Source organism: Acanthopagrus latus, chromosome 16, assembly GCF_904848185.1.
Source record: "Acanthopagrus latus isolate v.2019 chromosome 16, fAcaLat1.1, whole genome shotgun sequence".
In the NCBI taxonomy this organism is placed as follows: domain Eukaryota; kingdom Metazoa; phylum Chordata; class Actinopteri; order Spariformes; family Sparidae; genus Acanthopagrus; species Acanthopagrus latus.
This window is the reverse complement of record NC_051054.1, coordinates 16901873-16925560: the sequence shown is the minus strand read 5'-3', so window position 1 is coordinate 16925560 and position 23688 is coordinate 16901873. Positions and strand designations below refer to the sequence as shown.

The 23688-nt window shown below is 41.9% G+C and overlaps 1 protein-coding gene across 1 annotated transcript in view; it reads left to right on the top strand.

Annotated features, from left to right (window-relative positions):
* LOC119004701 (connector enhancer of kinase suppressor of ras 3-like) overlaps positions 1-23686 on the top strand; it is a 49355-nt gene extending 25669 nt beyond the window's left edge. The window contains exons 6-25 of the mRNA XM_037071858.1: positions 544-663; positions 830-889; positions 1583-1651; positions 1794-1940; positions 3363-3487; positions 3977-4164; positions 4246-4332; positions 5385-5635; positions 8405-8442; positions 10492-10534; positions 16723-16776; positions 17200-17239; positions 17745-17917; positions 19763-19836; positions 20135-20206; positions 20564-20628; positions 21069-21193; positions 21318-21672; positions 21929-22119; positions 22237-23686. Of these exons, the coding sequence (XP_036927753.1) occupies positions 544-663; positions 830-889; positions 1583-1651; positions 1794-1940; positions 3363-3487; positions 3977-4164; positions 4246-4332; positions 5385-5635; positions 8405-8442; positions 10492-10534; positions 16723-16776; positions 17200-17239; positions 17745-17917; positions 19763-19836; positions 20135-20206; positions 20564-20628; positions 21069-21193; positions 21318-21672; positions 21929-22119; positions 22237-22437 (2478 nt within the window). The 3' untranslated portion in view covers positions 22438-23686. The remainder of the gene's footprint in view (positions 1-543; positions 664-829; positions 890-1582; positions 1652-1793; positions 1941-3362; positions 3488-3976; positions 4165-4245; positions 4333-5384; positions 5636-8404; positions 8443-10491; positions 10535-16722; positions 16777-17199; positions 17240-17744; positions 17918-19762; positions 19837-20134; positions 20207-20563; positions 20629-21068; positions 21194-21317; positions 21673-21928; positions 22120-22236) is intronic.
* Positions 23687-23688: the final 2 nt, after the last annotated feature.

Sequence of the window (23688 nt, the reverse complement as noted above, 5' to 3'; positions counted from 1 at the left end):
TTCCCTCCTCTTATCATTGTTCTCATCTTTGTTCTCAACTTTTTCTCACCCTGCTTATTTGTTTGTGCCCCACTGAATTTTCCACCATTTTCAGTGTTTATCCCTCTCATTTCTTTATCATCTTTCTCCATAAGCTTAAATAAAGCTTCAAAGATAGACCCCTCTAACGAAGACAAATTACAGTTTTTGTTCTAAAACAAGAAAGGGACGAAGCAGAAAGTAGGGGTGGCGCACACAACACTAATCTCAGTGTTGTGTGTGCACTGTTATGTCCAGTAAATTGCAGTCTTATGGTGCGTATTTTAGCAGATTTAGCCTAAACATACACAAAAGCAAGTAAACAGGGAGTAAATACTGACTAGGGCTACGGTCTCTGTGTCACGAGTTGCTGCGTAACATGACTTGTTCCAACCTGTAGAACACAATATCTCCAGTGGTAATTAAATTCTCAGTACATCATTAGAGGCACTGCTCAAAATCACACTGAGAAGTTTCTTGTCACTGTATTCATTTCTGTATGAAATTTTGCCTTTTCCTCTGCAGTCTAAGATTTTGAACAACATCTGTGATCAGACCGTGAGAACCACCTCTGACCCCCTGATGAGCCAGTCGGCCTGCTTGGAAGAAGTCCAGCTGACCAATATCAAACCAGGAGAGGGCCTGGTAAGGAATGCTGGGAGATCGTCTTCCTCTATTTCATCTTCCTTATGGGTTTGCAGGCCAGGAATGCATGCAATGTGTGTCAAATTGGGACCCTCGCATCTCTCAGGGAGTATTATGTTTTGACTGAAACCATTAATAATGTTTTTGGGTTTTTTTTTTGCCGCAGGGGATGTACATCAAGTCTACCTATGATGGGTTACATGTCATCACAGGAACCACAGAGCATGTAAGTATGACTGTATGTTGACCACAAGAATACATTCAGCCCTTTTCAGTGCTCGATTTAAAATGAAACAAGAGAGATGGGTTGTAGTTCAGATTGAAGCAGTTGGCCATCACGTCGTCTTTGTGCCTCACTCTTAACAAAAAGCTTATTATATCCATGGAGAGGACACCTCATTCTCATCCTCCTCTTCATCCTCCTCCTCTGCTGAGGGCACACTGAGTTATCTGAAGGAGTCAAGAACTGCTCATCCATAAAGGCAATTGTTTGTTTGATTCTGCACTCCAGTAAACCAGTAAATATCTCAAACAGCCTCCACAAAAAGAAGTCCTACCTTTTCCCCACACTGAGAAAACAAGTTGGTGACTAATGCACCAGCATCACTGCCACGCTCGGATCCTCACGCCTCCGGTGCTTAATTGTGAATCAGGACCTGAATCATCATCAATAATGACTCGTTAATCCCGTTTGACATCCGTGTGACATGGAAAAACAATTCAAGTGTTATTCATACACACAGAGTGTTTGTTTTTTCTCACGATTTGAGCTTGTTTGTTCTTCTGATATTTACTTAACAGAGAATTCAAATGCGAGACTGCCAGTCACTTCAATTTCAATAAGGTTTTGTGAAGGTGTGCGCCAGCAGCAGGTGAAAGCGGTTTATCGGGCTTGACTTCGTACTTGTTTGTTCTTTAGTCACCTGCAGACCTGACTAGGAAGATCCATGCTGGTGATGAGGTGATCCAGGTTAACCAGCAAACAGTGGTAAGAACCTGTTGTTTTTTTTCGTCCTTACATATTTATCTGTATATTTGACCGTACATACTATAAAGTTAATATATACTTGATACACATATCTGGTACTCGCTATAGATACTAATTGAGTGTATATGTTTCTGTCAACCAGGTGGGCTGGCAGCTGAAAAACCTGGTTATGAAACTGAGGGAGGACCCCAAAGGTGTTGTTCTACTCCTTAAGAAGAGGCCCACAGGCACCACAGGTTTCACTCCCGCCCCGCTCAAGAACATGCGCTGGAAGCCCCCAGTACCACAGGTACACGCACACAAGCTCCCACACTTGCTCCTTTCATTATGAAAGATCAACAAAAGCCTGTGCCGTCTAGTCATTGTCAACCAATTATCAGCTTTTTAGGGAGTTGGTTCCAAAAAGGCAAGTTCAGACAAGTGTCGCTGAGCCACCCTGAAAATGCTGCCAGCTGAATTGAATACAGCACTGAGAGCACACTGCGGAGCAAACAAAGTCTCATGATGTCATTGAGTCTAGGAGATAAAGCTGCCAGCCTGTAGTGTTGCAGTCTGGTTAGATTAGTATCTGGTTTGTTAAAAATAAAGTGCCAAGATGTTGCCATTAAAAAAGAAGACAAAGGCACTCAGGATAATTCGTGTTATTCGGGTTCGCTGAGAGAAAACCCAATCGTCTATTGTTCAAAGAAAGGTCAGGGGTAACTGATAAATATTGAACTAACAAGGTTATGTGACTGTAATCTAATTTGTTGTTCTCCCTCATGTGAACACATTAGGCTTAACTTAGCTCTTAACCACATCTCTGCACCTGAGTCCCCTTTAACAGAGACAATAAGCCTCTTGTAAACGAAGACTACCCAATTTGAAGCTCTGGCATTATCTTATCATGCGCAGCCTGTTTTATAGCCTGACAAGACAAGACGAGACGATATCAGATAAGAGTGGGTTACTCAAAACAACAAAGAGCCTCTCAACACAAAGGTGGCCCATGTCACCATGTCCAACAGCGTCTTGTTTTAACAAGAAGTCTGGCATATCAGAGCTAGCCATCTCAGTTTATCTGCGATAATAAGACTCTAGAAGCCAAAACAGAGAAAACGAACACCCTGATCCAGGTTTGACTGACACTGTCTTTGTAATGCTGTATAATTTGGACACATGGGAGCTATGTGGAAGAGGAAATGGGGGGGGGGGGGAATGATTCATGAGATCCTAAATCGGATGTTCAGTTTGTCATTAATCCATCACATCCACCTCAACTGTATCATCAGACATATCATTTAGATCTGATGAGAACAGCGGTAAGTACGAGTTGTACATTCAGTCAAGGACACAGTGTTGACGAGTGTTGGGAAACATAACTGTGGTAAATGAGTACAGTTTTAAGTACATGTCTAGTTGGCTATTTTGGAGTTCACTTGCAATTTTTCTGTACCTCAAACAAGAAGGTTTAAACTCAGGGAGATGAAGTGAAGCACTTCGATGTCTCCCCACATGTGGTAAACTCCTCCCTGTTGTCAGAAAGTCTTATTTAGTCTTAATTTGGGATTTGGAAGAACCAGCAAGCAGTGACTTAATTTGTTTTCAAGGGTAAACTGATATCCTATATACATACAGTACACGCAAAAGAGGCATATTTGGGATGACAGAGAAACTCGGTATGGCTTGTTATTTAATTTGTGTGAAAACTGAATTCTGCTGTATTTTTCAGAACAATTCCTCCCTGATCAGAGCCCAGTCTCCCTGCGGCTCAGCGAACGGATCAACCAAAAAGGAGAAGCCGGCTCTCCTGGACTTATACATCCCCCCACCTCCTCCGATGCCATACACCCCACGGTGAGCTGTTGCATTTCATCTGTCAAGCGCAGTATTTTATAAGGGTTTTTTAGTTCTAAAAGTTAGAGAATAAAACACACGTCCCAAAGCAACTCAAAGAACAAGCAGCAAGACTGCCATCCTGCATTGAATATCAACCTGTGTGACATTTCCTTATCCAGGCCTTCGAAGCAGGTGGATAATGAGGGTGTCCCACACCCATGACCACTTTACCACCCACCCCTCCTACTGCACATTCTGTTCTGCTTGTCTTCAGCCCACTCTGCCCCCACCAGTCCCACCATAGTCCTTACACAACAGTTGTTTCATCCTCCACCTCCAGGAGATGACAGAGCGTAGTCACGTTCACTTGAAAATGTTAGACTGAATTTTATTTCACTGCAGTTACAGTAAAATTACATTTTGCTAACAAATAATCCTTATTGTGGTATACTATAAATTGTGAAGTGGCATATTATGTTGTAATAGATCATTTGTTTCTCCACACAGTGAGTTAAGAGCAGACACCTTCTCCAGCATTACTAAAAGACCAAAGGGCTCTGAGTCACCCAACTCCTACCTGGACCAGGAGAGCAGAAGACGCTGCACGATTGCAGATTATGACAAATTAAGCGTTGGCTGTCCCATCGAGGCCAACGTGATTCAGCCCAGGATGAGGGAGCACAAGCCCTCGCGTGGTCAGTAATTTCTCATATGAATTGAAAATATGGTCTTGAAATAATTTATTTTGCTAAATAATATTTTGCTGTCGTCTACAGGGAAGCCCCGGCCTCTTTCAATGCCAGCGGACACCTGTGTTGGATTGGTGGATCCCTACGCTAAGCCATGGGCACAGGGAAGGAAAGGTGTGTATGAGCATGCTTTCACTAACTTGTGAAACACCTGTCATACAGAGTTTCAAGTATAAACCTCACTCGAAAAATTACATCTTCAGTGTTTTACAAGGATAATTTTACATACTCATGGTTATGAGCAACAAAGCTAGATAACGTCAACATTGCACACTCCACTGTCATTTGCAACCAATTACAAAAACTTTGAAAGAGAATTTTTTAGGAATTTCCCTTGACAGTTGCATCCATTCATCTGTTGATCTGATGAAAGGTCATGTTAAAAATGTACCTAAATCAAAATAGCATACATTATTTAACTTGTTTACTTAATATGAAGCTGGAGCCTGCAGCCGGGTAGCTAAGCTTTGCAAACACTTGAAAAAGCTATCCTGAATCCATCTAAACTGATATCCACCTATTAGCACCTCTTAAGCTCATTCGTTTATGTTATTTCTCATTTTAAGGATTTAAAATGAGATATATAATCTGGATCCATACAAAAAATTAATAAATAAATGATTGTTAGTGGTTATATGAAGGCACAGGAAGGTTGACAGGCAACTCCAGGATGTCACTGCTCGCTGCCAAGAAAGAGTCCTGCACTCAACCTCCTGTGAAGGCCACAAATTGTAATTTTGACACTGTGGTTTGTGGAGATAAGTCTAGCAAGGCATAAGGTGTTAATTACTGTAGTGAGTGCTGCAATTAGTAAGCTTTATAGAACTCAATAATTGGTGAGCTTTGGAGAAACTTGGATGTGTATTTTGTTACCACTGGACAGAGACAGGCTTGCTCTTTTCCTCCTGTTTCCAGTCTTTATGCTAAGCTAAGCTAACTGGCTGCTTGCTCCAACTGGAACACACCTGGAACAGACAGAGACGAATGGTATCATATTCTCATCAAGAAAGCTTTTTCTTCATTTCTTACTTGACGTATGGGACAATTCTCAAAAGTTCTGGTATCAATAAATGTATGTTTTTTTTATGATATCAATGTTCATAGAAACACCTTTTTGTTGCTATTAATAAGCTTCTCATCAACTTCTCATTGTCTCTGTGCTTTAGGTGAAGACCTCCTGTATAGATACCTGAGCAATGAAAGGATCCCCACCATCGCAGAGGAGGTCCCGTCTGTGTCTCCACCCTACAGGCCTGCGGGGGAGCGCCACCTCGTCAGAGTGGACCACATCAGGGGCAGCCGCTACTACTCCAACTCAGACCTCCACAACAGCGCCACCATCCCCTACCAGGAGGACATGAGAAAGGGCCCCGTAGCCCCCGCCTCCAAGCGCACAACGGCAGAACGCTCACTACTGGTCAGTTGGATCACGCGGCTTAAGCTATTGACTCACTGATGATGCGCTTCCTGTCCGGGGCTTCCTGTTCCTGTCTTGTGTCCTTCCTCAGTGCCTTTGATTTTTTTAACGTCCAGCTGTTTTTTTGGCAGCTGCGGGCTTTTTCTCATGCTCCTCTCTCCCCCAACCTCCATACTTCCCTGGTGTTACTACTACTACCAACTACTACTCCTCAACCAAACCTGCTTTTGTAGTACTCACTACTACATTACATCATCACCCCTCTAACACTGCCCACAACTCTCCTCGTCTCTGACTAGAAGTCCCATCTCTGCCTCAAGAGGATACGGTTTGTTCAGGTTTAGGACTCTTTGGCCTTGTGTGCCATTTATGGACTCCTCTGTACATATTTAATAAGTTATATCATGTTTCAGTTGAAATGCTCTCTGGTACCATTATTTAATACTTCAGAACACTTGCCGCACATCACTTCAGCTATTTGCTTGTTTTGATTTTCTTTGCAAAGATTAGTCATAAAAATAAAACTTAATAAGTGAAACAAACAGCATATTTTTTTTTGTTAGTGAGACTGTGCTTTTTGTACCCATGTTTTTCTTTTCAAATGACACTTTTGTGATCGCTTAGTTACATTACCTTCTGCCAAAGGTTGCCTCTTGTAAGCTATGCATATACTTCAGAAAGATTTTTATAGTCAATTTAGTTGACAATGCTGCATCGGTTGGTAAAAGGATGTTTATATCTTGTCACTGGCAAATATTTGTGCTGGTTTTAAAGCTATGCACTCTATTCAGTAAAGTTTTATATCCTGTGTTTCAGTTTACTCTGCAATTACCAACCTAAAGGGCCTATAAGTACAGCTAGTTGACAGTAAATGACATAAATAGTCTTTCTAAAACCAGTGTTTTGAACCAATCATTTAGGACATGAAGGTCAAACGGCCTTCTATTAGCTCATGCTGTGGAGAGACGACAAATCAAAGGACACAGAATGACAGTATTATTTAAGAAACTACAGGGAAGAAGTGTCTGTTTTTGCTTTATCTGCCTTTTGTAAGTTTTGAATAGCGTTTTATTAAAAATTGCAGTTCGTGTCAGTGATCTTTTGTATTGTCTTTATTGTGGGTGTGGAATTACTGCTTAATATAAAACTATAATATATATCCTTTTTTGTTCTAGTTCAGTTTACACACTGAAATATGCCATATTTATCACAACAATCTGTCAGTGAAGTGCAGCTGAAGTTATTAACTTCCACTCTCGAGCCTGCTGGCTCTCTAACCTGCTTTGACCTTTTGAGGTGAACCCTGCCTCTGTTTTTTAAGCATGCGGTGAAACAGGATAGCTAATGTCAGGTTACCTTCTCTCTGTGTCTCAGACGGTGATGCTTATGTAACTGCCTCCCTCTTTGATGAACTTTAAATTCCAGCTGGGGAACCATATGGCCAAAGCAGGTTTTCCATCAGGGGATCTTTATTCCTGCACATATGTTGCCTTTTTAAACATTTAAAAGCCAGGTTAGGGTTACTTTGCCTGACCGCTTTTTTGCCATTTTTATTGATTTGAAGAAGAGTCTGCCTGGGACTGATCAGCGCCTCTCATCAAGGCCCTGAAGAACAACCCACCACTCTTATCTCTTTCCTCTTTGCCTGTTTCTCTTTGTACATGAATCTACTGATGGTGATGGGCCTTTTCCTTATCTCTCCTGCGCCTCTCTTTCCCTGCACTTTGCTCTGCCCAAGCTTGCCAAGTTAGAGTTGCTTGTGGTCCTCACTAATTTGCACCGTCTTAAAAACCTGTGGTCTACCTAAACACCACCTGCTCTCTCTTAAACCCACTGCTAAGTTTGCTAACCACTAACATTTTCTGCCTGCATATCACAAATGGTTACATGGGAATGAGTCACTGGTAGATCATGCTTGTGGAGTAATTATTTGCTAACTGATCACAAATCACAGATAGAGACATATGATGAGTGTGATGAATGTTTAATTCTCAATGTCTTTTATTCCTATTCTGGAAAATGAATTTGGAAAAAAATCTAAAGCTAAATCTGTTGATAATTTGGTTGCCTGCTCGAGAAGATGCTGTACTTTTATGGCTAACATACGGTATTACACATACTGTAAAGTCATGTTGGAAGATGAATATAAGCAAAAACAAAATCAGAATCCAGAGAAATCCGTGATTGTCTTCAAGGTAATGGAGCGTTTCATTTGGTCAGGTCACTTTAGCCTCCTGGAGAGAGAGAGAGTGAGAGTAAGAGTAAGGAAGCCGGGGAACTTGATTTAACAGAACATTTGTGCCTGAATCACATCAGATTTTCACCAGCAATAGTGGGTGTTTAACAATGACAGCAGCTCCCATGATTCCACACTGTTCAAGTCTTTTGTTTGGTTTTGATTGAGAGGCCCCTAGTGGCAAAAAAAATGACACACTGTGCAAGACAATATGCAACAATAAGGCACTAATAGAATGATAATAGAACATGATGCAAGTGCATCCTTTGAAAGAGCAATTAACTTTTAACCCTCAAGACTTCTTTGTCTGAAATTCAGAGTGGGAATTTGAAACGAATATTAAAATACCCTAAATAAATACACACACAAAAAATTAAACCTCTCCACCAAATAATAAAATTGACTATGGCTCACTAGTATATGTACAATAAGGCAGCAACTCAGCTACTGAGTCACTGAGGCTTCCGGCGCAGCTACACCAGAACAGCTGACACCATCTCTAACGTTAACACATGAATCTTTATGTATCACAGGGTTCCGACTGGCACTCTAGCAGTGACTTCCTCAACCGGTGAGTTCTTCCCTTACTCACACACACACACACACACACACACACATACATACAGAGCGTTGTGTAGTCCATAGGTCAGATGAGAAACATTAGAACAGGGTGGGTCCACTTTTTCCTATAGGGAGTGACAGTCAAGCAGGCTGTGGAATCTTTATGGAACAGTGGGTCAGTGGGTGGGCTGCTTTTTATGGTCGGGGGAGAAATATGCCATAGACAAGCAGGCTGGGGTTCACAGAGAGAGAGAGAGAGACAGACGGGCTGGAGAGTTATACCCACTGAGTTACTTTCAAGACGGTTCCATTACAATGGAGGAAAGGAAAACATCTCCATGGCTGATACCTCCAAAACTCAACTCAACTCAAACCAAAACGATCTAGATTGATAAATAGCACCATGTGTGAGAGAAAACATATGTAGTTTTGATTTTTGGCGCGGACCGTCCCTTTAATCGATTTGCACTGGAGCTGTGAGGATCTGTGCTGATATGGTTAGAGCTGCTTCCTCCTACACATCACTGCTCTGCTTCAGCCTGACCATTAATATTAAAAGAAACTATTTTTTTGTTTGTGATTTTTCTCACTGAATTCGAGCAAAAAACTTCAAACGTGTGCAGAAGTGTGTTCAAAATGTCTCGTCATTGCTTTTTTTGTTTTGTGAGTGAGGCCCGGAAGCATTGAAATGAAGAAATCTCAGCCTCATCAAACCTGTGCACACAATTTATTTTGTCATAGCTGTACAAAGCTTTTCACTCACAGCCTATTATTAATAAATGGGTTTATACAGTTCATGTCTGCGTTTGCTGAGACATTAATATCTCTCAGGACCTCGACTATCCAAGATGTTTCAACGTGTCCCACACGCCAGCGTGTCCATCCTTTACCACCCACCCCCAAGACACTTTAGAATGCTGGAGCATCTTTAGAAATGTCACTGTTGTGACAAATCCGGATTTTTCTACGCTCCTGTCTATAAATAACCAGATCCCACTGCGAAAACATGACGACATCGGAGGATTGCTGCTCCTCCGTCGCTTCATCCGTGGCCCCCCGTGCCTCCTCCGGTCTTGGATGAAGGGCCCGAGGAGGTGTGACTCCCCACATTAACGCTGTGATCGATGACTAAACGCCTTGCACAATACCCTCCCTCACCGGCAAGTTCTATTCTAAGAGCTGCACAAGAAACCCATCGCATCCGGGTTGTCGCACGCTCGATCAAAACACATTACTCACATTCAGAATATATATAGAGAGCGATGCTATAGTAAATCTTGCAGATAAGCGGCTGACTCACTGCTGGTGGAGGTTTGTAAACGTGCAAAACTGATGGAAGCAACAGGGCTTGATTGACAGCGGGTGTAATCAGGTGTCATATTAATTTTGGCATGTAAAGCTGTAAAAACAAACCAGTTTTTCCTCATTACAAAGCATAAAATGTGACCATCAGTTTGGTTATCTGCAAAAAGAAAAAAAAAAAGTGAGGGCCGCTGTGTGTGGGCATGGGAGAGTCTACATGTCTACATAAGTATCTGAAGTTGCAACACCTGCAAAAGAAAAAAAAAAAAAGCACCAGCAACTAGTAATTTACGCTGGAGACAAAGGCGTGAAAATCTGTGGATGACAGGGGGAGGAGAGCGCCGGGGCGTCGGCAATCCAAAGGCACGAAAACGAGATTTCAGGGGCGAGGCCTCGGCTGAGGTACATCGACCACTTGGAGTCTCTTGTCTGCCCTTTCTGCTGTGGCCACTCGCCAAATGCATTATCAGAAACTGGCACCGGCACACTAACTAAAATGCCATCGCTTAAACGGTCTCCATGGGATCTGTTTTGCTCAGGCCATATCAAATTAAGCCGGATCAGAACGCAGATAAACATAATGAGTGGTTGCGAAGGAGCTGGGGAGCAATAAGTGTGTGTTGGAAAAGCCCAAGTGACACTTGATCTGATCTGAAGTATGATGGGTAAACAAAGCTTCTGGGTGTGAGAGACAAGTTTGCTGCAAAGTACTGATAGACGTCAGCGCTGAGTATTGACTTCTCTTTGTCTCTTACAGGTATAATCAACCACACATACGGTCCTGGTCCTTCTCTCAAGCAGTAAGTATATTGTGTTGGGTCAGTCTGTCTAATCAGGTCCCACTAATGAAAGAATGCGGTATGCACAGTAAGCACAGCACAAGAGTGAGTTGGCCACTCGCCTCAGCATTGGCAGGAGAAGGAGGTGAAACTGGAGGCCTCAATTAAAAGCCCATTACAGTTCACACACAGATAAGACAACACTTTGCCTTCTCTATCAAACACAAACTACAGGACCAGTATGTAGCAATGCAACTTGTAGATCGTCTGAGCAGGTTTTTGACTGTGGCCAGTCTGAATCCACACCATCATACTGTTGCTGTTTGGCCAGATAGCTCATTAAGTATTTGATGGATTTGGTCACCCTTTGACTTTTCATCTAAACCCACCTTCACTTTCAAGTCTTTTTAGTTTTGAATGACTTACCTACAGAGTAGAGTGCTAGAGAAATGAGTCCTAAAAACTCAGTGTTAAGTTAGCAATTGTATCACTTCTGGTTCCCTAGTATCAAAGTCAACAGTTTTTTTTAAGGGGCTTTAAGTTTGATGCCTGAAATAAGGTCTGTCTGCGGTTAACACAGGCTTAAGAGGTTTAAAACCCAACCTGTGAATTTTGAAGTTACAAGTCATGTCAAAATGTGTAAGTAAGATAAACTTGTTGTTTGCCACTGAGTGATTTTCCGCAATAGTACAAAATCAAAACTGATGGATTCAATAGGCTTTTCATCGAGGGAACGAGAGCGATGCCAACTTGGCCTTCAAAAATACATCATCCCTGCAGGACTCATACTTTTCTTTTTCCTTTCGTGTGTACAACAGCTGCCCTCGCCAAGTACGTACTGCTGCATGTAGCACGCGCACAGCTGGGACTTGGTCAGGGCATTGCGCCTTGAACTCTGATCCTCTCGGTCATATACCTGTCACGGGCCTGAAGCATGAAATTTGAAGCAAAAAAGACAAAGTGTGCAATTTGGAGCGCAGCCAGTGAACTGAACACTGCCTGCAGCTCGGTCAATGTGACGTGCCATCGATTGTGGATCAGAATAGCCAGAAAAGCACACTGCAATATGTGAGCAGATGCAGCAGGACATCCCTTGGCGTGTTTTTGGCACACTGCATTTGGCGTACGATGTAGTGGGACATATTAAATCTCTTTCTGGCATACTAAATCACAAGGTGGTACGGGTATTTGAACGCATCGTCTTTGTCCTTTTTTCCTCACTGATTGTGCTCCAAGTAGAAATTGATCCAGCCTCTATTGGCTATGGCAAATGACCACAGTCTTGGCACACACACACACACACACACACACACACACACACACACACACACACACACACACACACACACACACACACACACACACACACACACTTAGAGGCCATATACCACAGCACCATGAGTTACTGTCAGTCCTTTAGTGGCACATACCACTCACACACCTCCACAAAGGTCAGATGCATTAGGCACGCAGTCAGTAGTGGCATGTGAACAAATCACATTTGTACAGATTTATGGTTCAATGGCGACTTGTTGTTGTGGCAGACAAGAAAACCTTGACCCTGCTGTCAGCGTCCGTGTAGCGCATAGTTTATTTTATAGCTTTCGATCCTTTGGATTATTTGTGTGCAATGTAAAAAAAAAAAATGCCACTTCAAAATGAGTACAAAACGGAGAATACAAGGACTGGAAATATACTTTCCGAGACTTATATGTTTGGCAGCGTGCACACCACATTAACTGTCATTCAATACTGCATCTAGAGCCACAGCGAGCACATGCAGCAGATCTAAACTGAGGTGGTGAGCAGTGCCAGGGCGACTGGACAGTTACTACAGGCAGAAAGTGTGGGGGACATGCAGCGCCATCAGACTGAGCAACCCAGAAACTGATATCATTTCCAGCCCTGCACCCTTCCCCCTTTACACTGTGAGAGAATCCCCTGCTGAATAATAGCCACTCTGTTTGCCCCCCCAGCTCTCATTTCTCCGCCTCACAAACACACACAGTTTCTGGGTGGGAGGAGGAGGAGGAGGGGGGGGACACCAACTAAGTGCCGTGACAATTCTCAGCATGGATCGTGATGGGAGATTGAGTGCTACAATGGTGTGACCAATCTGCATTCCCGTGAGTCCTCCAGGCCTTTGACATGAGTCACAGGCCAGATTACCTCACTTCCACCCAAACATAGCTTCAGCGAAATGCCCCTTTAAATCACTCCAAAGTGGCATGCTGGGAGTGTTTCCCCCGTCACAGAAAAAGAAGAGAGGGAACTGTGTTGAAATCTTTTTTATTTAACTCAATGTATTTAATTGAAATGTCAGAGGGGGTAGCTTTATCAAGGGGTTTAACACAAGGAAGTTACTTGATACGGATGGGAATGATAGGGTGACAAATGGGAAGAGGTAGCTACAGTGTGAGAGTGTGAGCGATATAAAGAGAGAGGGGTCTCTCTTCATAGTCACTTCATTCCACTCGCCGCAGTACAATAGCAAGTGGAAAGACAGAAGAGGCCCCTGTCTATTTAAGCAGAAAATGAAACGGAGACTATAATAATGCAGGACCCAGGAATGTGTCTGCTGGTTTAACCGCCATCCCGGCACAAGCCAGCATAGGCCAGAACATCCTCAGCACAGACGCAGCTCGAGCAGTGGTGTTGTGGCTACAAACCCAGCTCCCCACCGAAATGCTGAAGGGTGTTGATAGCCAGGCCGCAGCCGCCCAGACACACGAGTGGACTCTGTAACATGAAACACTTATTTTTCTCCTTCTTCCTGGAGAAAAACCACTGAATATTTTGTGAATTTGACTGAAAGCAATAACAAGGGAAAACGTTGCAGGACTCCTGACCTTAACGCTTCTCTCATAATAGTGATGTGTTAAATTAAACTTTGTTAAAAGCAACAGGTGATTATTTTCATTATTAATTCATATGCAGATGTTTTTTTTAAAGGTAAATCAATTTATCCAATTCAATTGTGGAAAATACTCATCACAGTTTCCCAGAGCCCCAAGTGATATCCTCAGACTCCTTACTTTGTCCTTTGTCTTCCTCCAAGACTCTTCATTTATTACCGTAAACAATGAAGAAAAGCAGCAAACCCTTATAGTTAAGAAACTGGAACCAGAATTTATTTTATTTTATTTATTTTTTTGCAAAAGAACCGAAACAATGAATCAGTTATCAAACCAGTTGGCAATTAATTATCTTTCCATCAGCTAATTGATTAATCAAATTAACTTTGTAGTTCTGTTCAGCTGTTGCACTCATTATGGGTTACATCCTGGTATTTCAAGTGGTGATACATCTTATAAGTTGATAGGAGAGGCGTTTGTAATAACCCAAATCAGTCTGTAGACCAACAAGGCATAAGATGTTCCTTTATTGATCCCCCTTGCGAGAAACTTGCAGGTAACACAGCAGCACAGAGGGTAATAGTAGCAGCACAAGAGCAAGTCTCAAAAAACAGAGACAATAAAAATGAGATATTTGAAGAATAAAATAACAACTTGAATATAATATATGATATAAACGATTAGAATAAAGATAAACATACAATATACAGCAACTGTCCTTTTTTTTCTATGTACACAGCTTGTGCAATCTAGTATGTGCCTGTGCAAATGTGAAATGTGCAATGGTAGATGGGAGATAAATAAATAACAAACGAAGAAACAGTCTTTGTGACATGAAGTGTGTGGTTGAGTCCTTAACCAGTGGTGAAAGGAGCTCAGTCCAGTCTAAATGTTTATTATGTAACTTAATGACAGTGGCTGTAAAAACAGTATCATCCTCGTGTGAGTGGCTTAAACACAGATAATTTAACACCATGTCTGTGTCCACTATGTGTGTTTTGCTTTTATATTGGGGCCGCATTTTTCTCTTATATAGCAGTAATCCAGCGACATCTAGTGGTCATGGGTGGGAACTGCAAGGACTTCCCCCACATACATTACTACATTTTACCTGAGTGTAACACTATAATGGTGCAACAGGAGCTCAAAGGTTGCTGTGTTGAAATTTAAATAATAAAGTTCAGCTTCAGTTTAGGTGTTACCCCTCTTTTTTTGAGGTGGAGAAAGAGGGTGACGCCCAAACAGGACCAGAGCTCACCTTAGACCAACTGGGCCTGTTTGAATATCTTCTTCTTCGTCTTTTTTTTTACCTCCCCCCGACATGCTGACCAAGGTTTGGGCAGACTTTGAGCGGAGTTTTCGGGCTAAGCTGCTGTCATTGAAGTCATGGTGGAAGGTAGAGTGAAATTAAAACGTCTGGTTAAAACTGTGTGAAGCTGATAAGAGTTTTCGCGGGCGGCGTTTTTTAGGCTCTCGGCTAGAGCATGAACATGCTGCGTTTGAGGACGAACACTGACCAGACTCCACTGTAATTTTAAGGTATTTTTCTTATTTCGTAAAACTAGGTAAAATGGTGTTAAATGTCGATGGCAGTCCCTTGCAGAGGGGTTTGAGGGGTTAAAATACAAATTGTGAAATATAGTGAACATTATCGTGATTTAACATTTTAGAAACCTTATTGTAGCATTCGCACTTTGCATGTTTATCGTGAGGTTTAGCATTTGTTTCTTTCTAAGCTTTTCGTATAGATTCCAAGACATATTTTGCAGTAACCAGAATTCACAACCATGATATGATGCATGACCTTCAACCATTGTGTCTTTTGAGGAGACAAGAAAAAAAAAACCAACAGATGATAGATACAGATGATAGATGCAGATAGGATGTGGTTGGCAGACAGCTGCTAGCTTAACTGATTGAAGCCAGAAGGGTATTAGTGCATGCATCTCTCTTCAGATCATTATAATTAAAGATTACATGCAAATCTAACTAAATTCACAGTTAACCTTCAACACCTGCAAGAAAAAAGATGCCACAGGAACTTAGTTGTTAAACACACACACACACACACACACATTCAGAGTCAGGATTCGGCTGTGGTTTATGTGGTGATCGTCATGTAACTCCTACATGCAGCCAGTGACTCAAACACCCGGAAAGCGAGTTGTGATGCATGTGTGTTGTGCAAGACAGAGATACACACACACACACACACACACACAGACACACACATATATACACACTGATACACACAGGGTTTAGTTTAGATAAGTGCTGTCATTGTGTGAGCCATACGAGCGACCTGGGATACTGACTCTTACTGAACTCGAAGTAAATCTGTGAAGTTTCAAGTACCAGGTATGAGTCTACCTCTCTTCTTTCGTTGTTGTCGCTGTGTGTAGATAGAGTTTGTGGTGAATGATTGAGTGTGAACAGCGGCAGCAGGACTTGAACTCAGGACCCCTGTGACCACATCGCCACCTGTGCCTTTACATTTCCTGACATCAAGGCCGGGTTGTGTGTTGTGTATGCTCAGTCTGACGAGGTGTAAGGTTTAGGTTGTAGACTCTAGGCGACATGTGTCAGATCTAAAAGTGTAGGGAGGTTGAGATTCTTTAATTCTGTCAGATCTTATTTAGATTTTTTTTGCTGTGTCGAATCAGGAGAAGAAGCTTTTTAAACAGAGACAAGTTGTTGAATGTTTGCTGTTGAGTGTGTCGTTCAGGCAGCTTTGACACTTTACGAATAAGGAACTTAAGCACGCAGAGGAAGTTAGTCAATAGAGCCAACATGGATTTCTCAATATCTTTCATGTCGCTGTTCATCTATGTTGTTACATTTCAGAATGTGTTCCTTTTTCCTCTGCACTTGACACTGCTTAAAATGCCCTTTCTTGAAATGTGACACTACAAAGACGCCCTCTAATCTTCAGTACTTGAAGGCAGTGTAGCTATGTGTCATAGGCTGCTGAACTGCTGACACTGAACATTGTGACACTCCAGCTTTGAGTCAGTTCTGTTCACCAGCTTCAACATTTCAAGATCTTAACCCTTTTTTCTGACTCGGCTTTCCATTTCCAGAGGAGGAGAAATGATGCTTTCATCTCACATTCAATTTGCATTTCTTTTTTTTTTTTTTTCTTTTTTTCGCACTGCAAGAGAAAAAAAACAAAAATGGAAAAAAACACTCAAATTGAGCAACATCATCTGCGCTGTCTGCCCGTGACGTGACTTCCTGTTGTCACACAAGCGAGCGAAGAGGTGCACATTTTCGGCCCATTGACCTGCGGGTGGTGATATTGTCAAGCTAGGCCTCTGTGGATTAAGGTGTGTCTTTTTGGTTTTCTCCCAACAGGCTGCCTTCCCCATATCTGTGCCCCCTTCAATGGCCGCCGATGACTATAACCCTGTAAGTGTTTCTCTCTATTATAATGAAATGCAATCCTCCCCTCCTTTTTTTTTCAACAGTGGAACTACTTCTGCTTCTCCTATTTCATGATGGCAAGGTTTTTAAATGTATAGAAATTATTCTCGGGGTGTTGCCTAGTTTGGTTTCTCTTGAGTGATTTTAGTTCGATTAAAGAAGAGTTAAGAGGAGAGGACACAAAGAGTGAGGCGTAAAGCGGAGTCACAGATGAGGATGTTAGAGAAGGGGGGGGTGTGCGCAAAGATCGAGAACGGCAAAGAGAAAAAACTGCCAGTGACACTCGTCTGTGTGAGAAACAGGATGTTCCAGACAACCTCCTCTTCTCTGGGGCCTGAGACTGTTAATGTGCTCTCCTCACCTCTGGCTGTCTGACCTGAGCGCTCTCCTCTTCTCTCTTCCCAAAAGGTCTCCCTCCGACACAAATCCAAGAGGAAGACCCGAGGTGGTAAGTTGTCACCTCACCCCTGCTCTCATCGCTCTGTCTCTGTGTGTGCCCTCTACTGCAATTTAGACCCTCTGTGGGCGTGTGTGAAGTGGCAGGGCAATTAGTGTGCTCAAAGGGCTTTTAGGCAACGCTGGGTTGGTTTCACTTCGTTTTTTCTCTATTTCGCCGCCTCCTTTTCTGTGTCTTGTATTCTGAGAAACTCCAGTTTAGTTTTTGTCCTATTGTTATTTCTGGCTGATTCATAACTGGAACAGGTAGGCTGGATGTAGGACTTCACTTCTGTATTGACTCTTCCATGTTATTTTTAGAGTTTGTGTGGTTACTGACAGGATAGTGACCCAGTTTCACTCTCAAAGGGAAACATTGTGCTTGTTTTGGATTTTTGACCATGTAACGTTTTGCTTCCTCTAATGCTATATCTGCGCTTAGCTGTGGCGTTGCTCTTTCTCTGCGGACGAAGAAGGAGGAGGAGGTCTCAGTGTATTTGTGTGTCTTCTGCGTGCAGGCAATGGTACAAACATGAGCAGGAGACGGATCTCTGTGAAAGAGCTGGGTCAGCCAGATCACCAGGGCTGGCTGTACAGGAAGAAAGAGAGCAAAGGCTTCCTGGGTATGAAATGGAAGAAGTACTGGTTTGTGCTGAAGAAGACGTCTCTCTACTGGTACACCAATCAGCTGGTGAGTTAAACAACTCTTTCATAGACTCATTTATGATGTGCATATGTTCCGCTGCTGTCACGTCTCATCACGTCAGTCTGCAACTGCAGCTCCATAAAACCTTGAAGGGGCCATTTGTTAGAATTTCTTTTATTGAAAGCGTTCAGAAATCAACTAAAAGAATCAACAGAATGTGAGTAAATAGCAGTTTTTGCATCATAAGCCCAAGCCCGACTTGGTCCAAAGCTCCTGTAAACACTGGCACTCCCGGTCTCAGAGCTCCTAGTCTGAAGCGCTAGCTGCATGGCTGACTGAGCTGAGTAATTATGAGCAGCCACGGTTAGTTGTTACTCTGGTCATATGTTGCCCCCTTTTTGCTTCAGTTTTTTCTCACTTACGAACACAGTCAAGGTCCGTGTCTCTATTGAATTCTATGTGGTTTATTGTTATGACTATAAGCGGATGTGTAATTTAATTATGATACTTTAGAATGTATGGGAGGAAAGTACTGGTTGGCCCATAGGTAGACAGCATACTATAATAAAAGAAAACCTTTCCTTCAAACACGTCGTAAAAAGAACATGCGATAAGGTAGAATGGAGTTTAACTTTGATGTTAATGGGAACATGTAAAGCCTGGCTGATCACAGAAGAATAAAACATCAGCCTATTTTCAGAATATATACATAAACACTTACTTATTGTTATTATCCCTCAAATCTGGTTATCAATCACTACAAAATGACAAAGATATTTAATGGAGACAGGATTTTTTTAGTTTTTTAAATGACGGCAGCAGTGTGTTGAAACAGAAAAAAAAATCTCTGTGAATTCAGCAATTCTAAATAACCCTGAGGATCTGTTTCTGTTTCTTATCTTCTGTAAAATTAAATAAAAATGTTTTCATATCAAACTACATATACTCCATTACTGATCAACACTGATATGTCTGTAGGGCCAAAATCTGCCAATAAGGCAGGTTGTCTGTCACTAAAAACAGGTTTAGGGATGAAATGAGATGCATTTGGAACTGTTTCATGTGTAATTTTTTCCAGTTTTCCCTGGTGTGTGATAATGGTAGCAAGACGGTGTGTGCATTGGCTCTAAATAAAATACAGAGCTCAGGTTCATTGTCATAAAGGACCATGTCACCCAGTTTAAGAATGTACATCGACTATGTGTTTTTAATCAGAGGAATGGAGGTGTACAATGTAGTGAAAAAGCAGTTGCACGCTTTGACTGCACAACATAAAAGACACTTCTGTTCACCAAAGCCAGGCAGAAATCCCTGTCACTGGGTCAGCCTGCACTGGTTATAACTCACTTCACATTGCTGTAGTTCACAAAGCATGTAAACCAATGAAGTTTGGATCTGTACAAATAAAATGTTCAAAATGTTTGAATGTTTCGGGAAAAGGTGACGTCGCTATTAGAGGAAAAAAAAAATTCTCTGCAAGATTTCGAAAGAAAGAATGGAAAGAAATGTGGTTTTGCAAAAAATGCAAAACAAACATATCAGTCTCTCTACGGCATTTATACATTGTACACGTGTCACAGATGCAGAGTGAGGCACCGAGGCTCCAGATGAGTCACACTGTGTCACAGCTGTCTCGCGGCTCGTCGCTGCAGGAACTGATTCTTGTCACTGTTTTCCTGAATGACACGGTGTCACTAATGGCCCGTCAGACTCTGATACGGACATACATAACTGATGAGTTTGATTTACTGGCATGATAATTTCGTCACGTAACGGGACAAAATAGAAGAAGTGGCCTGCTGCAATTCAATGGCAGGTGTCATTGTCAGGAAGTGGTTTGGAGTCATCGGTTTGTTTTAACGCGCAAAAAAAAAATCTTCTGTGTTGCAGGCAGAAAAGGCTGAAGGCTACATCGACCTCACCAACTTCATGATTGACAGAGCCATAGAGTGCAGGAAGAAACAGTAAGCTCGAAGTTATACTCTGCTCAGCGCCTCTTTATATCAGTCAGATCGCCTTTGTAAGCCACCCACCATCTGTGGTTTGAATTAAAGAGAACTATACCTGTTGTGGGACAGTAATGACATGGAAAGTGCTCCCACACACTGTATTAAGATGCATGTACTCTTGAAACCACCTGAACATGATCAGTGAAGTAGGATAAACAGAGTTAGGCTGCATTCCAGTAGAAACTTCTTGTGATTCTGCCCTTTTTGTGGTGATCTTGTCTTAACTCTTCTCTCTTTACCTTTTCTCTTGCAGTGCGTTCAAAGCCTGTCACCCACAAGTCATGATGTTTTATTTTGCTGCTGAGAACCACGAGGAGATGAATTTGTAAGTCACAAAATGAGCACCTGTTAAGCCCTGACAGGGCCCATTTGGGCTATTTTGTGAGAACCTATAGTAACATTTAAGTAAAATATATGGTTTGGTACTGGAGAAATTTGAAATGGCACATGATTATTCAAATAGACCTTGTAGTTGCAGAGATACACAAAATAGAGGCTAGTATCATTATCTGTATTTTTTCTTGTACCTGTTTTCCACCAACATGGAACTGTTTCTGTTCCACCCTTGACACCCTTTATTTCCAAAATAAGGCTCTGGGTTGTTTTTGGAAAATGTCTTGTTATGAAATTGAGGTGAGTTGAATATCCCTTTTTTTCTTCTTCTTCTTTTTTTTTTCTCCAGGTGGTTGAATAAGCTTGGACTAGCCTCCATCCAGTATGAGGCAACAGAACGAAATCCTGCAGCTGGTGAGCACACATGACAACAGTTACCTGTTTCTAGAGCTGCAATTATTAGTTCTTAATCAATTAGTTGATCCTAGAAAAATGTATTGCCATATATTTTGATAATCGATTAATGATTTTAGATATTTTTCAAGCAAAAATGTCAAACATTCTCTGGTTCCAGCTTCTTAAAAATATAGATTTGCTGCTTTTCTTTATTTCTGTGTCTGTTTTGGATTTTTGACTTTGGGGAACTGTGATGAAGATTCTTCACCATTTTTCAACAGTTTATTGTGAAAACAATTTGGGCAAACAACAGTAATCTACAATGAAAATAATAATGAGTTGCAGCCTAACCTGTTACTGTTCTTGAATGAAAATCATCTCTAGTCATCAGGGCTAAAATACTCCTAGTTGTACGAGGCATGTTATATCGTCTGACTTTGTGTGTGTCTCTCATGCAGAGTGTTATAGTGAAGCTAGTGACCACGAAGAAGCCGAAAGCACAGAGATCCCCCCTCCACCATACTCTGAACAAACCCTGAGGGACTCGGTGGATGCATCGGGTCCACCTGGTAGCACACATCAGGTCAGTCATGTCACAACCCTGCAGGAGTCTGCTTACTCTGGTCGAAATGTTTTAAAGTACCTTATTCAGCTGAACCTTTTTTGACTTTTGCTGCATTGTTAAACTCGGTGTATTCGTCTTTCAGGGTACCCTTCCTCCCCCTTACTCCTCCGCGGTCCCAAGCGAAGCCAACGGTTCGCTCTCATCTCCCGTCAGCACGATGACATCACAGAGCTCCACCTCCTCGCTCGCCAAGCAGCGGCAGTCCTGGTTGGACCTGGTCTCGCAGGCGTCTCCTCCCGCCGGGGAAACAGCTGTGGTGTGCTCCGTTCAGATACACTCACATCAACCTCCGCCGGAGGAGACGGAAGAGGAGGATGACACCCAGGTGCTGGAAGGCTCGTCTCAGCAGGACTCTCCGGAAACGGAGTCCAATGAGGAAAGCCCTGCTGTAGAGGAAGCAGAGTCACAGAGGGTTGCCTCTGGTGCTCAAGAAGAAGGTGAGATTTTATTTTACTCTTTTCATTTCATTTTAATGTAGTTTTTGAAAAAAGTTTCATTTTTTTGTAAAAATGTAGCTTTGACTTAGGCCTACCTGAATTTAACAAGCAGCGTTGATAGGTTGGTTTATCTAAATTTATTGGTTCCAGTGCATTTTGTGGTCTCCGCCTTGGGTGAACCTTTGAATTAGTCAGTGTGATGTTTGTGATGTGTATGGAGATGATCATGAATTATAAATATTTTTTCTTGTTGTAGGGGTCGATAGGAACAGCTCAGATGAGATGGAGAAGCTGTATATTCACCTAAAACAGGCCAGCCTCTCGCCAATAGGAGATCGTAAACCATCCACAAAAAGGGAATTCAGGGCCTCCTTCGTAAAACGCTGTAAAAACCAGACTGTCAATGACAAACTGCACCGTATCAGGACTCTAAACAGCACATTAAAGGTAATTTTTCATTTTTTTCCCCATTTTTTTTCTGCCGTTTGTCCTCTTTTGATTTTACATTACACCACAGAGCACTGTGCCATTATTCATTTTTTCTTTGCTCTTTTCCTGACACAGTCAAAAGAGGCAGACCTACAGGCAATCGAGCAGGTGTTGTCAAACCCGGAGCTTAACTCGGACAAGTTCAGGGAGTGGAAGGACGCCAATGCACCCTTGGTACAGGAGATCTGCGTCAAACAGGACCAGCAGGTGGCATCAGAGGCCACGAAAGCTGCAGCATCGGTCATTGCTGCTCCAGTGGTCGAGACCAGTTTATGAAGATTCCGACAGACTGGTTTTGCTGTTTTTGGACTTGGAGGACTTCACACTCACATGATCTGGATGCACACACTCACAATGCTGTTTTCAAATGAGACTACTGTAACATATCAGTGGACTTACTTTTCATCTTAAGTAACTGGATTAATGAAGAATGGTGTTTTTAGCTCCTATCTGGAAATGGAGCAAACATTTTATGATTAGCAGGTCACATTAAAATGTGAATTGTGTCTTAGTATTACTTTTAGCAAATTTTACAGATGGTAGTTTTTATCTTGTAATTCTGTGAAACCTATGCATCATTATACATGGTATGATGGATGACACTGAGCATTGAGTCCGTTGTTCTTTGCATAGAAACACTTGTTTTTTTTACTGTTTGTTTGATCTACTTTGGTTTCATCAGTAGTGAACAAATCTTTGAATGTCTTCAGTCAGTTTTAACTGTTTTCAGTCAATTATTGGTGCTATGCACTATCACTGCCTGTTACAAATGTTTTATTGTGGCTGTTTTTTGAATGATCAGTGTGTTGTACGCCCTAGAAATGAAGATATTCTAGACTGAACACCAGGGCGTGCACTAACAGAATAAAAGTCAGTCACAAATCAGGATCATTGTTGAATATCAAAAAGTGTCAATTTTTAATGCAACGTAACCTACAAACAAGATATAAGGAAATTATCTTATTTTCATGAGAAAAAAAAACAAACATTTTTTTTAAATGAAGAATTACACGAAGAAACCACCTTAATGTGAATGAGGTTATTACAAATGTATAACCAATATTAATATGGTGTGTTGGACTTAATGCACAATGTACAAGTATGCATTTGCATTTAAATCTAGGATGTGTGATGGATAATGCTCAGGAAAAAAATTTGAAATACTGTTCTTTAAGATAGATCCCACAAACATGTCCAGTTGACCAAAACCCTGTGTTAGTGGAGGAACAAATACATGGATTTGGAGGTCATTGGGATAAAGACATCAGGCATTATGTGACTGTCCACGGCCACTCCGGAGAGAAACAGATTTAGGAAAGTCTCAGATATTATCTACTGGTAGGGGCCAAACCAAGCTCCATGCACAAAATGGCATTTTTATCCTGTCTTACATTTTTTTAAATTTGTTGTGCATGTAAAATATCAACTCTGTAAATAGTTGTACATGGGTGTGTGCTGTTAATTGTGCTTGAACTCGCGTCAGTGTGTTTGTTTGTATACTTGGAAATAAAGTGTTGGCACAAGAGT